At 34.8% G+C, this 15,821-nt stretch overlaps 1 protein-coding gene across 1 annotated transcript in view; it reads right to left on the bottom strand.

Annotated features, from left to right (window-relative positions):
• LOC110020968 (U11/U12 small nuclear ribonucleoprotein 59 kDa protein) overlaps positions 1–15,821 on the bottom strand; it is a gene marked incomplete at its 5' end in the record, with an annotated part of 58,906 nt that overhangs the window by 33,640 nt on the left and 9,445 nt on the right. The window contains 3 exons of the mRNA XM_020719276.1: positions 7,799–8,184; positions 8,705–8,777; positions 9,824–9,889. Of these exons, the coding sequence (XP_020574935.1) occupies positions 7,799–8,184; positions 8,705–8,777; positions 9,824–9,889 (525 nt within the window). The remainder of the gene's footprint in view (positions 1–7,798; positions 8,185–8,704; positions 8,778–9,823; positions 9,890–15,821) is intronic.

The raw sequence follows: 15,821 nt of genomic DNA, 5'->3' as shown, positions 1-15,821 counted from the left end.
AAAATAAATTATAATTAAGATTTATGTTTAATTTAGGCTAGGTTTACGTAGCCCAAGCTCAACCCAAGTCCAACCTAGGCAATTCTCTTTAGGACCGGTTCAACTTGATTACAGACCTGGACAGTCAACTCAAGGATTGAGTCAATCACCCATTAAGTTCAATTTTAGTCATTTAAGGCTTTAGGCTCGCTAGTCTTTAGCCCGAGTCTAGCCTGAGTAAACTTAACCTTTAGCTGAGTCCAATTTGAATAGTTGGGTCATTTTAAACTTAAGATTTAAGTCATCCTATCATTTAAATCAGACTGACTTCTTGATCAGACTGAACTTCTTGGAGTTTAGGGTTAGTCAACATGAACTTTTGTTTAGTTTAACCTACATATTAGGTTCATCATAAACTAAACCTTAAGTCTTAGGTTAGTTAACCATAAATCAATAGAATTAGTCAACATAAACCTTAGGTTAGTTAACCCTAAACCAATAGGATTAGTCAATATAAGTCTTCGGTTAGTTAACCCTAAATCAATATGATTAATCAACATAAACCATATGTTAGTTAACCCTAAATCAATAAGATTAATCAACATAAACCTTAGATCAGTTAACCCTAAACCAATAGGTTAGTTAACCCTAAATCAATAAGATTAGTTAACCTAAACCTTAGGTTAGTTAACTCTAATCCAACTCTAATTTTTAGGTAAAACAAACCTGATAGCTTAGCCTTAAGCTAAATCTATCCTAAACCTTATGTTATAACCTAACCCATAAGTTCAATATAGGAGAACCTTTTAGGTATAATCTTAAACCCAAGTTAAACAGAAACCCCTCGACTTGAACATCAATTAACAATAAAATAAAATACATTGGGATGGGTAAGATTCACATAAAACACATTAAAACTTAAATTTAAGCTAAATTGAACACAACAATGTTTTAAAACATGGCTTTGAGGTTAAGTCGGTTTTAAAGTCGTCAACCTCACATAAATAATAACAAGTAAACAAAAATAATTAAAATAAAACATTTAAAACCCAACAACAAGACTTAAACATCCTAAAATATTTCAACCTTAAAATCGATAAAGTCAAAAATTAATCAAATTTTAATCACAAAGATCACATGACGCAACTTAAACCTCCTTTTTTTTTAGTTTACGAAGATTTCTTGGACGACGCATTCTGTGGATGTTGACAAGAATCTTTCAGCCATCGGACTAAGGAAACTAGGGCACCCGTGACGAGGAGCCATAGACATTTTAACCGGGTTACCACTAATTAAATAATTAAAAATTTGATCAAATATTATTTCTTTATTTGCTATATTTATTGTTTTATGTATCTCAATGCATGTTCTTTTATTATTTTTATTAAACATAAAATATATGTGTTAAGGATAAATAATGAAGAAATAAAAGTTGTTTAGATTATGGAGAACCTACAAATCATAGCACTAGGGATTTATTGCTTAAGTGAACTTAGTCTTGCCCTAAGTTTAAACTATATCTCCACTACTCTTTAATTAATTCATTATAAAATTATCGAAACAAATAAAACTTTTAATAATGAGATTGGAGGACCTGAAGGCTTGAAGGCCTGAAGACATTTTAGCATGGAACTTGGAGCAGACTTCGTGAGCAGCTCGTTCAAGACCCTTTCTTTAGTTTAAATAATAATTCTTAGGATTCTGAGGCTATCTTTTATGATAAAACCTCTTTTTTTGTTAGGCTCCTCCATAGTCTCGTTATGCAGCATGTCCTAACTTGTTTTAGGATTCTGGGGTAGACACTCGACATAAAATCTTCTATCTTTCTAGACTTTTTGTGTAAATTATCATTACACAAATCTAAGTCCTGATTAATAAAACTGACAAGAGCTAGCTTAAATTAATATCATCCTAAATTGAGCCAAACATTAGAAAAATTTAGGGAATTACCGAGAACCTATTCTGGACCTTTAATCTCCCCTACTTTTCTTCCTTTGATTCTTAAAATGATTCTTAAAATAAAATATTTCACCTTTGAACCAATCCCTATTAGAAATTTCACAATCATGTTCATTGAAAACTCTTCCTTTTGAATTCATGAAAACAAAAGATTCATGATATTTATCGAGAATTTTTTTAAGTGATTCGTTGGCTTAAAATATAATTAATTATAGGAAATTACCCTTATAGGAAACTTAAAAGATCCCAGACTTAAAATAAACTATGTTTGACTCCTATATCGAATAGGAAAATCTGTCAGTCATCATGCAAACTTGCAGATCAAACAGAAGTAATTTATTTCTATAGTTTATTTAATTGAGCTTATTATCAAGTAGTGTATTACCTTTCAGGGTTATACATTACTCGTGATTAGTTATGGAATCAGTTTGAACTCATTTTCTTCAAATTAAAATACCTAATTTCTAAATACTATATTACACTAAATTATGTATATGTATATATGTATTTATAATCTAAATCATTTTATCTTATATATTGTTCAAATGCCCTAACACACATGAAAGCTCCCCTTCTCTTGATGAAGCCGAATATCACCTTCTTCCCCTCTCCAGTCTAGGCTCGACCCAGATGAATTCCTCTTCTTGCACAAGAGACGCGACCTCCCTTCCCCTTCTCCTTCTCCTTTGCACCAACAATACCTTTCCTCTCGCAACACCCGCACCAAAAGCCTTTGGCGTCGTCGCCTCCTTCACACAAGACGCAGTCTCGACTCACCATATGTATGAGCATTTTCCTCTTTCAGCTTTTTCTCCTTCAACCTTCCATCTTTGGTTGCAAGAGCACAGCGTCGAAGCCGTCGCTAGTAGGGTTTGACTTCCTCTTTGCCTGCATGGAAGTCCTCTACCCTTTTCCTCTTCGACACAGCTCAATCACGCGCCGCAAGCCCTTGATGTTGCTTCCCTTCAACTAGGGTTCAGTCACTCACTGTTCCTTTGTTTCCTCTTCTTTCTTCCTTCCCTCCTTCACAGTCGTTACTCCTACAGTTTCTTCTTCTTTTTCTCTCGCTTTCTCTGTTCTCCCTCTCGACAATTTCTGAAATAAAAGATACTCTCGATTGAAATCCCCTCTCAGCCCTTAAGCCTAACCATAACGACGCTTAGCCCACAAGCCTTCGATTAAATTTTATTTATTAATATTATTATCATTACTCTTTTAATTCAATTTTTTACACTCCATATAAAGAGACCTTTGACATGTGATCTTAATCATTAAATGATGATGCAATTTTAGTTTTCCTTTTGGTTCTCTCTCTAATTTCTCTTCCCCTTTTTCTTGATTTATCTAATCTCTTTGTTTCTTTTCTCTTTTTACATTAAAATGCCTTAGAAACAACACGTATTTCCATATGAAACAACATCAATCACCAAATGAAGACAATGAAGACAATACAACAGCAAGTTGCTCAGAGGCTTTTTGGGATCAGTTTTTATTTTTGTTTTCTTTTTTTCATTTTTATTATTATTTTTTATATTTTTACTTGAAATAAAATATATTTGATATATTATAACATATTTAGTTGTTTTAAAAAAACATTCAAAATAATTTTTAGATGTTTAAAGTGTTTTTATAAACAAGTTAATGTGTATTTTAAAAAAAAACATAAAAACATATAAAAATACATTAAACAAGCATGCTTTTAAAATAAAAATAAAAACAAAAAATAAAAAATAAAAGTGATAACAAACAAGCCCTAAGCATTCAGAATACGTAGCAAGGTAGGATAAGTTTAGGAGTTCTATTTTTGTGATATGGCTTATGCTTAATCATTGGTTATACGCCTAGCGGTATTTCCCTTATTTTCAAAAGAGAAGATCAAATCTCTTTAGAAAAATCAAAAATTAAGAACTTAATGGTATATCCTATCTCTATGTGCTAGTAAAAATACATATAAGCACACTATGGATTAAAATGTTGTTAAAATATGAACACTAGTACTATTAATGTGAGACAACAAATCCTTCAAACTTCATTCAAAGGTTTTCTTGAAGGGAGAAAATTTATTTGAAACCCCATTCTCTCTTTTAAGCATCCCGTTAAATTGTGAAATTTCAAAACCCATGCGATTCAAGGATTATGCCCATCTCAAGTGCTCTGTGCATGTTGCAATGAAAAAAATTTAATCAAAAAAATTTATTTGACATAGGAAACTTCCCCCCATCTGACAACTAAAAGTGGTGGTTTTACATCTCAAGATCTAAAAATGCATCCCTGTTACTTGTATCTATGCATGGTCTGAGAAAATGTTGATATAAGCACTCTCATGCATGCATTTATAAAGTTGTTTCCCTTACTCAAGTATGTAGCGTCCACACCACAATGGAGGCAAAATAGATCCACCCTCACTTTTGCATGTTAAGATTAAACAACCATAAATATTCAACTTATAATTTTAGCAATGAGTCTAGTAAATGCCAAGGGGTTCTTTGGTTGCCTGCATTAGTGTTGGGCAAGTAGAATTCAGGAGTTCTTAAAATTTTGGTACGATTTAGATGAAAATGGAATGCAAAGTAAAATTTTGGTGAATTTGTAGTTCAAAACTGTATATTACAAATTGGCCACTCGGATGATTTTAAAATACACTGTCAATTGCGGTCATTGTTGCCACTACCGTCGGTCATCCCTCCCACCCAGAAAACCTAACCCCACCCTCTAACGTGCTATCAAACAACATCAACGTCCCCGCCACCGCTTGACCCCGACAGCTTGTCGTTAGCCACCGTCGCAATCACGCCCCATAGCCTACTATCGTCATTGGTCATGCTTTACATTAATTCAATTTTTCTTCAAACCAAATACAAAAAATATAAACTCCTATGATTAGTTTACAAGAAACCAAACAACTTTAAATTATTTCAAATACACTATATTAATTTTACATTCAATTCCCTTTTCAACAAAAATGCCCCTAAATGAAATGATTCTTTGAAATAGGCTCAAATTGTGATTTCTCCGTTTGCTAATGAAGTTATATGCTAGGAAGCAATAGTTGAAAGTACAATTAACAAGTTATCTAGCTTACCAGCAACCTAGTGACGACAAGAGGCTGATTTAAACTTAAATTTAGTGTTCATTGCATGATTGAATAATAATATTTATTATTTTATTTATTGATTTGTATAGAAGGAAAGTTTTGGTTGTTTTTTAAAATTTTATTAGGAACTATTTCCTATTTTATTTTCATTATTTTTGCTTGTAATTTCCTTAATTTTTCTTTTGATATAAATAAGATATCTAGGATTAGGATTTGGAGAATATTGAGCTTGAATGAGAATTGGATTCTCACATCCTAGCCATAGGCTCCTCTTTCTTTCTCTCTCTCTCTCTATCCATAGGCTTATGCTTAATCATTGGTTATGTGCCTAGTGTTATTTCCCTTATTTTCAAAAGAGAAGATCAAATCTCTTTAAGAAAATCAAAAATTAAGAGCTTAATGGTATATCCTATCTTTATGTGCTAGTAAAAATACATATAAGCACGCCATGGATTAAAATGTTGTTAAAATATGAACACTAGTACTATTAATGTGAGACAACAAATCCTTTAAAACTTCATTCAAAGATTTCTTGAAGGGAGAAAAATTATTTGAAACCCTTTATCCTCTCTTTTAAGCATCCCATTAAATTGTGAAATTTCAAAATTAATGCCATTCAAGGATTATGCCATCTCAAGTGCTCTGTGCATGATGCAATGAGAAATTTTTACTCAAAAAAATTTATTTGACATAGGAAACTTCCCCCCATCTGACAACTAAAAGTGGTGGTTTTCCATCTCAAGATCTAAAAATAAAAATGTTCATATAAGTACTCTCATGCATGCATTTATAAAGTTGTTTCCCTTACTCAATTATGTAACCTCCACACCACAATGGAGGCAAAATAGATCCACCCTCACTTTTGTCAAGGGAGATGGGCACTATTGCATAGATACTTACATGTTGATTCCCTTTGTGAAGGGAGATCATCCATTCAATTAATAAGTATATATTCAAATCGCCATAGCTTCTTACATGTTTGAGCATGTTCATGCTCATCACCAGGTCAAAGGCATAGATCGAAAAGAATAAAAATAATGGAGAGAAAAAGAATGAGTGATTAAAGGAGACAGGGAATGTGAGATGGGGGGGGGGGGGGGTGGATAGTCCACCTTCCTAACATGAATATTTATATCAAGGGAGATGGGCACTATTGTCGAAAAGTTCCTTAGACTTACGAAGGTATTTATCCATCATAACTCCAATAAAAAGCATAATAGAATTAATCAATTACCCATTCACACATTACATTTTGATGTTGTAACATTATTTCTAGTTCATTTGCATGAGTTAATTGCTCACAACAAAAAATTAAAAGTCATGCATAATGAAAATTTTAAAGTTGTAATATTTGTTCACTCTAATGTTTAAGATAATATTTATTCACTCTAATGTTTGGGGTAATAGAATGGCTTTGCTTATATTAACCCCATATGCATTATGGATCCTACCTGCAATAAATTACCAACTGTGAAAGCCTAACTATATTTTCGGTTAAGTCAGTACTTATTGCGTTTGTAGATGCATTACATTTCAGCATGATTACTAGTCCAGTTTTCTATAATGTGATAAATTACCCTATAAAGACATTTTGAGACTCCATAGTTTTCTACATGTATCTCAACAAATGGAGTTACGTATTCCATTAGTGATGGTAGCTCCAATTCCTCTAACAATTCAATAATTTCATTGTCATCCATCAACACATAATTCTAGGGTGAGACCTGCAATAGATCTACCCAAACTTTGGAACAAGTATGTTGAATGTAGCATTCCATCCCTAGGAAGTCTATGATGGCCGATGGCATCATTGATTAGTCACTTTCCTCACTATATGTAAATATTTGCATTCCGGAAGTTTATGGTGGCCATCTAATTAGACCTATGTTTAGAGATATGTAACATAGAATATAAGCAGGCAGCTCCAGAGCTAGTACGCATGCTACCAGAAACCAGTAAATAAGTCTAGCAGAACCAAGTAAATTCCTGGCTCAAAATTGTTCGCTTGTTTTTTATTAGGCTCAAGAAAGATTCAATATGACCAGAATTTGCAAAACATGTTCAAGCTCATATTTGTTTCTTCTCTTTAAGGAGAGCTGACAGAAATTAAGCTTTAAACGAGTATAACTGAATATTTGGGAGGAAAATGAGACGAACAAATATTCGAACATATAAATTAGTCACAGTGATTCACAAAAGCCGACATAATTAAGTTGAAAGATTTATTTATCTTTCCAAACATTTATATAATAATGAAAAAGTAGAATCAAATCAAATTATTTAATGATTTGCTCAAAATGAGTTTTTATTCTACTCGATCTATATTAATATACCTCACTTTACATACATGAAATGGAAAAGCTTTGACGCAAAACTGTGGAATATGTCATTAAATAAGCTACTTGTAAACATAAAAACATGCAGAACAATGTCCATGTTTTTCATTTCTCATTAAAGTTAGAAATCATGGTCGGCCTATTTTATCTATCCACGTAAACAAATATAAATTAGCAATGATAGAGCTACATATAAAGGAATTAGCAATGATAGTGCTGCATATGTAGTTATTCGTTAAGAGTACTGACTCACGGACACCCTTAGTCTAACCAATCAATAAACCAGCAACAAAGTATTTGGGAAAATATCCTCAAGCAATGAATTAATTGAAAACAACCAAAAATGGGAGCAAAGCCAAAAATCTACCATAAAAATAAGACAACAATAGAAGCCCAAGAAAAAAGAAGAAATATTGATGATAAAACTTACCTCTATGAGCTTCCCCATATCATTATTACTCCCATGATAATACTGGTAAAACTCAATTGGTAAATTGGTCACTGACTCATAGGCATTGTTAAATCCTTGCCCTTCCACTTTTTGTTCAGAGCCCTGGGTTGCATTCACAGTTGAGCTTCTTTCAATTTCTGCAGTGCTTACTTGCACTTGCTTCACTGGACTTCCCACTCTATTTTGTTTGACAACGCTTGCATCAGGATTTGTAATTCTGATTGTTTTCCTTGATTCTTCAGCTGTTGATATGGCATCCCTAGCAGCATGGGTGTCAGCAGCAGCAGCAGCTTGTCTCTCTTCTTCCTCCACAGCGGATCTTACTCGCTCAAGAAACTTATCATCCTCTTCTGGAAGAAAATGCCCTGCAGATATACATGGGATCATGAAATTCAGAAAAAGAATGGGATACGTTATCACCATAATCCAATTGTTTCTGGGAAAAAAGAAAAATTAACTCATTAAAAATAAATTGGTCAGAACAATATGGATCAAAAATATAAAACATCTCCTTTATTAGTCAAACAAATTGGACCATGCCAAATACTAGTTAGACTACTAAATTTGAAAGAAAAATTTATAATCCTGAAATGAAGGTATCTGTATTTATGTAAGAAATATTTTACAAGAAAACTAGAAAGGAACATTATGGATTCGCCGATGAGAAGGGCACAAATGGACAGTAGAGTTAAAAAAAAAAAGAAAACTTCATGAAACGCACAGAAACAAACTCTTATGCTTGGCACTATTTTACGAATACAATTGAGAAAATTAAATAACTTAAAGCATACCTGAAGTTATATACCATATAAAAAAAAGTATAATTCTCATATGTTTTACTGCAACATACATATGTAAAAGCAAAATAAAGTCAGAAAATATTACCTTGTTTTTTAAGTTTATCAATTCTGATAGAACGAAGCTCTTGCAACTTCTCCACAACCAAGACAAGCTCAAGCTGGAAGTTATTTAAGCTTAGAAAAATACACTTAAATCAACGTATAAATCATGATGAAATAAATAGAACACTGCTAATGAAAACCAAAAAACTTGGCCAAGAAGTTTAATATCATTCTCTTTAACAAATCAGTACAACCAAAGTAAGAAGTCAAGTAATTAGGCTCATACAAATGGACAATGTAGCCAGAGTACAGATCAGAATGGAAATATGGCATATGCTACCTTTTTATAATAACAATGGGTCGACTGACAATCCTTATCATCATTAAAACTAAATAGCATGAAACATGTTCAAAAATTACTGCATTGTAACTTTAAAAAAAAGGATCCAAAGAGACAGATTCACGTGAAATCCAACAAAAGCATCTTTAAATTGTACTATGAAAATGGCAAGAATATATAAAATTTCAGAGTTAGCAAAAAAAACTTAATTTCTGGAAATGAAACGTGAAAAAACAAGCATAGGAACAAGTCGTAAGAAATAATAAGTACATAGCAACAGTTTGCACAGCCACGGACCAAAGTCAGGATGCAACAAAAATACAAAATTAAACAGCATTCATTTGACTTCCTTCTAGCATCTCTAACAATACAACTAGTAGTAGCACGATCTTATGACTAAAATCCATCAAGGAGGAATCAGTAAGTTTATGCTTTCTTGGGCATGTGAACCAAACCAGACAATAAAATAAATAGGCCAATATATTTTGAAACTCTAGCAAACATCTCTAGATAAATCAAGTCTTCTCCACAGAAGCAAAGATGAATGGTTATAATAGAAGCAACAAGCAAGCCATGAACTGATAATGGAGTATATAAACATAAAGGGAACAGGCGCAAAAGAAAAAAACCATACTTATCAGACTGTATTCCTGTCATAAAGAATGACAGAAAAAGTTTCACGTGCACTGCAGAACAATGTAAATACTATAAACCTATAATGGTGACTAGCAATGGACAACAAGCTCTAATCTCTTTCATAATTGGATTAAAACGTCATGGTTTAAAAATGCCGTCAACGAAACAGTAGGAAGAAAGACTCACCTCAGATTCTAATCTTTTCCTTTCCTCAATAGCTTTAAGCTTTGCAATTGACTTCATGTTTTCGATCTGAAAATGCAAAAATAAAATTCTAATCTTATCCAAGTTAGAACCTAGCATTGGATAAAAACTATAAAAAGAACTGAAAACTACTAATATTACATCCCCAATACTCTAGTAGTGAAAAAGGATGAGCAATTTATTTTAGTAATAAAAAATGTGTTTAAAACTCAAGACTACAGGCAGGTTGAAAGTGAAACTATATCAGTAAAGTGTCAAAATAGACTCCAACTATTTATAGCAGGTTGTTTTATTCCCAAAATTTATATAAGTGACAAAATAGACCCAAATTGAGCTCCAATAGCCCTTCATGGGAACTATTTCAGAGCCAATTTAAAGAGTTTGGTACTATTTTTGCACTTTTATAAACTAAAACGGTTCGATGCAAATAGTCAGGACTATTTTGACACTTAACTCAAAACTATACCTTCGTGAGCTGACACTTAAAAGAAAATTTTAAAGAACAAAATATATCAACCAATGAATATAAGGATCAACTGCATAAATGAATTAAGAATTGCAAACAAGATGATGTGTATAAAAATTATAATAGGTTTTTGAATCTCTCAACAAAAAATCAATTCCCTCAAGACTATTTTGTCACCACAAATTGCTTCTTTAAAATTTTGTTAGAAAGAAATGAAAAATGAATTAAACTATAATTTACCAAAAATATTACCTTGGGTTTTATCTAAATGTTTAAATATTGATATAAGTGATAAACATTATATTAATGCCACCAAACTTACAAATAAACTCTCTAAAACGGAATTATTATTTTCTCCTCTTATGTCAATAATCGAACCAACAATCATGCAAAATTAAATATGTTGAAGAATATGACTCCATAAAATAGGAGGCAAACATGTTGTAAGAAGGCATTTATTGTTGGATTCACAAAGGCATAAAAGTAATGATCCACAAATTGCAAAGCCCAAGCACCATGATAATGATTTGAAGTAGAGCAAAGAAGGAAAATGTCACTAATTTCCATGTTGGCGTCCACAATTCCAAAAAAATTATTGATTGATTATAATTACTATTATATAGATTCCTTATGCAATCTAGACAACCCTATGAGTAAAAACCCTTAAATGAAAGATAAAACAAAAGCTTTTGCCAAAGATTTGAAATTGTTAAATAGAAAACTGAGGAAGGCAAAAGCCTCGAGGTGTTTGGAGGCATAAGCCTCGAGAATTGAACCATTAAATTAATTAAAAATATGAAATGGTAAGTAACATAATAAGAGATTTAACTTCTCCATCATGAATAGAAAGTCTTAGTTACTAAGATTATAATTTATAAATTAATAAAAATAAGTCTCTATAACACCCAATTGATTTTGAATAAATAGTATTAGTTACAAAAACTATAATTCAGAAACTTCATTTTTACCCTCCAAAAATCATTCAACATTTGATGACACATTACAAATTGATAGATCTACATCATCCTCCAAAATTATCTTCTTCAAATGAATATATGTTAATCTTTTGCTATACAACATATAAACTAACGAATCAAAACTTATAATATTAGTTTAAAACCTGAAAAGATGTCACATGAGGGGATAAAGGGACTATTGGTTCCTATTTTAAGAATAAAGGGGATGAACAAGAGTATACAAATTATAGATGAATTATGTTAATTTGTCATATATTGAAGTTACGGGAGAGAGTAATTAAACATAGGTTACAATGTGATAAAAAATTTTCTTAAAATCACTTTGGATTCATGTCGGGCAAAGCCTATTGTAGAAGCGTTACATTTATTAAGAGGCTTTATGGAGAAGTACAAATAGAATAAGGAGAATTTACATGATTTTTTGTTGATATAGGAAAAACTTAGGGTAAGGTTCCAAAATAAGTACTTTGCATAATTCTAGAAAAAAAATATATTGATATTGCTTATATTGAAGTCATTAAAAATATGTATACAAGAGTTGTTACTTGTGTTCGAACACAAGGAGAATTGGTCAAGTATTGCCAAGTATTTCCCCATTCAGTTGGATAACACAGGAATCAGCTTTAAACCCATATATTTTTGCTTTAATTATGAATGTTCTTACTGGATATTTACAGGAGGATGTACCTTCGTGTATGTTTTTTTGCTAATAATAACCTTTACTAAATAAATGTGGATAAGATTAGAGAGTTCAAAAAAAAAAAAAAAGAATTATGGAGGTCAACTTTAGATTCTAAAGGCTTTCAATTGGGTAGATTCAAAAATTGGATGCATGGAATGTAATTTTAATAGTAGTATATCCAGTATCGGGTTGTAACAATGAGTGATCAAGTCATTAAAAGAAGTGAAACGAGTCTATTGTTCAAAGTGATGGTGATATAGATGGGATGTTATTAGTAGAATTTAAGTTTTATTATTGAAGTGGAGGAATGCATCGAGCCTATTGTGTGATAGAAAAGTATTGCTAGAGAAAGAAAAATTTTATAAGATTATGATGAGACATACAATATGAGAAAGAAAAATTTTATAAGATTATGATGAGACCTACAATATTTTATGGTGCAGAGTATTAGCCTATAAAAGAGAAGCATAAAAATAAGTTGAGTGTTGTTGATATGAGAACGCATAAGTGGATGAGTGACTTTATTGACAAAATGCGAAACAAAATATCTGCAAATGGGTTGGATTAATCCAGTGTCAAACAAGATTAAAGAGAGTCACTTTAGATGATTTGGTCACATTATATGGTGACAATTTGATGACCCAATTAGAAAAGTAGATAACGCAAAGCGAGAAGTTTTCCTGCAAACACATCTGGACACGGGAAGTCAAGGAGAGGGAGCGCGGGGGCGCCGTGCCTGCACAAACGAGAACGTTAGCCGCGAGAATTTGCGGTGTAACAGGGAGCCGCTTCCAGTCCCGCTATTTTGGCTTGTCTGGACTGAACCGGTTCAAATCAAGGAAGGCCAATCGGCTCTTCCACATGAGTTTGGTGCCTCCTTTACATAGAGGGATCTAATCCTAGGTATCTAGGGCTTATATATGTGACTTTTTTTTTGAGATTTTCATTTTTTTTTTGTTTCAAAATTCTGTCATTGTCATCATTCTCCCCTTCTAAGATTGTATCCGAATACAAGAAGTTGCTTTAGTTGTAACTTGTCCAAGGTGGTGAACGTCCCCAAAGGATTAAGGGAGCTCTAACCATGTTTGAACCTGCAATGATATTCATCCTTGATCATTTCACCCCTCCACAACTTTCCTTTACTGTCGTATTCGCTGCAGTCACCAAGAAACAACCTCCTTGCTATTTCCTGCAACCGCCTGTTGACCTCATTTTTAGTGAGGTCTTAGTCTCCTACTCTTAGAACCTAGGATCTAGCTTTAGGAGTTCTTATTGCCATCCTAGCGGGACTAGCAATAGAGCCCACCTCCCGTAGAACTTCAAGCCACTTCTTGACTCATTTTTGTGAAGAACTCGCATGAGTGGTTCCAAGCACTTAACTTCTAGTTGCAAGGGCTAAGGACCAACATACAGAGGGCCCGAAAATGAGTTCCTATAGGATCAAACGGCCTTAGGTGAACCTTTTGTGACTCGACTACTCGCGAACGCTGCAATTCACGCACTCACCGCACCATACACGACTTTGACTTGAATCAACTCGCCCATCGACGAACTTGTCCGGACGACCCCGGATGACAAAACGGACTGCGCCGACGCGTTCAGAACGTCAACTTTAGCTAAGAAGGACACTCATATTGCTAGGGTTACGCGTGCGCGCAAATGCACGGAATCGATGCACATTCTTTTAGCGGGACGCGGGCCGGGGCTCAACTCGGGTTTACATTCTTTTAGCGGGACGCGGGCCCGGGCTCAACTCGAGTTTAATTCGGGTTTGATTCGAGCTGAACTTGGGCTGACCAAGGGTTAAACATTTTGAATTTTAAATTTCTGAATTTCAAATATGACATTTAATCTTTATCTTAATGGAGAGTTAGGATTTTCCAATTGAGGGGCTGCGTGAATGAAAATAATTTATTTCCGCGCCCAACTCCCCCGGTCCAATTCTAAAAGGAAGGATTGTCTTCTTCCTCCGGGATCTTCCTCCTTTGCCTCTCCCGAGCTCCTGCTCATCTACCTTCGCTCGACAGCCTTCTCCTGCTCGATTCCGCTCTCCCTCTGCGCTCGAAAGCTCCTCTTCCTCATTCGCCTCTTCGGCCCTCGTCTTTATCCTCGCGTACGATCCGAAGCCCACTGCTCTCTTCTTCTTGCTCGACCTCGCTCGATCTCGCTCTCCCTCTGCGCTCGAAAGCTCCTCTACCTTATTCGCCTCTTCCGCCCTCGTCTTTATCCCCGCGTACGATCCGAAGCCCACTGCTCTCTTCTTCTCGCTCGACCTCGCTCGCCTTCTTCATCTCCCTCGCGCTCGGCTTCCTGCACCGAAACCCCACTCCCGTTCGCCTTCTCCCCCTCTCTGCACCACGCCCCGTCTTCTCGCGCGATCATCCCCGCTTTCTCTGCTCGATCCCGATCTCCCGCACCGAAGCCACAAACCACGCTTCCTTCTTCCGCTCGCATCTTCCTCTGTATCGAAACCCTCGGCTGCCTCATCCTTCTGATTCACCTCCTCCCCGCATCTTCCCCTTTTTCGAACCCCTCGGCTGCCTCATCCTTCTGATTCACCTCCTCCCGTCGACACCAAAATAGTCGCCTGCTTCGTCTCTCCCGCTCGACACCATCTCCCTCGCCTCCTCTCTTCCTCTAGACAGACCCCCGCGTCTCTGAAACCGCTCGAGCCTGCTCGCCTGCTTCACCCTCCGCTGCACCTCACCGGCTTGGCAGACCCCTTCAGCAATCTCCACGTCGATGATCCTTTCCGTGGCCTATTCCTCATCCTTGTCGTGCTCTTGCCGAAAACAGCGTCTGATGGGTTGAATGCTGCTGGAAAATCTTCTTATGTCCGGGTACCTGGGCAATCGCTGAGCCGAAGTAGAGCCTTTTGAAGCAGAACAATATCAGTTGGCTAAAGAATTTTACAAGCAATACATATTCCGTTTAATTATGGTGTTTTTTTATTTCTAATTTTACCACAGATGAATTGTACTCTTTTACAATTATGCTATATTTTTTAATATTCTGTGATATATTATTGTTGATCTTTTACAATTATGGTTATGAATTGTACTCTTTATTTTTTAGGATTACTTATGAGTTGCACTTTTTAAGGTTTATTGTGGATTGAAGCACTCATAGAGCAGGTAATTTTAGGTCCATATGAGGAAGACATGCAAGTTTAATGCCATCTTGTTTTATGAGCTGCTGCCTTTGAGCTTTTAAAAATATGTTTCGACTTGTTTTATGTGACAACTTCGAGCTTTTAAAGTATTGTTTGAAGCTTTTAAAATGGATGATTTGGGAGTTGTCTGAAAGTGTTGTCTTGGGCTAACATGAGCACTGTTTGAGATTGTCGATCGATGTAGGATGTTGTAAGAAGTGTCTAAATTGCTGTATAAGTGTTGATTGAGATTGTCGATCGTTGTAGGATGTTGTAGGAAGCGTCGAAGCTGCTGCTTGGGGAGGTTCAGGCTCGTATAAGTGCTGTCAAAGCCTAGAGGCTGTTGTGGGTAGCTTACAACTGCTGCGAGTTACTGTTTGGAATGTTGTGAAAGTTTTTGGAGTGTTGTGAGAGATGTTTGGCGTGCTGTTAGAATTGTAGGTGTTGTATGGGCTTACATGATATTATTTGGAACACAAATTACATGTTGTTTGGGGCATTTGGTGGGCTAATTTTGAGGCAATCAACACATTATTTTGGCAGCCTTTTAGTGTTGATTTACATGCGGTTTAGAATTGATTTTACAAACCCCTTTTTGTCCACTGTTTTGGATTTCAATTGATTGTTATTTAAACGCTTTTAGGTCGATCCACTCGTTGTTTTCCCCCTTGACTTTACTAGTTTTGGAAGTGGGTCTGCCTCAT

Source organism: Phalaenopsis equestris, unplaced genomic scaffold, assembly GCF_001263595.1.
Source record: "Phalaenopsis equestris unplaced genomic scaffold, ASM126359v1 Scaffold000114, whole genome shotgun sequence".
In the NCBI taxonomy this organism is placed as follows: domain Eukaryota; kingdom Viridiplantae; phylum Streptophyta; class Magnoliopsida; order Asparagales; family Orchidaceae; genus Phalaenopsis; species Phalaenopsis equestris.
Note: the sequence above shows the minus strand (reverse complement) of the source record. Positions and strands in the feature narration are given on the sequence as shown.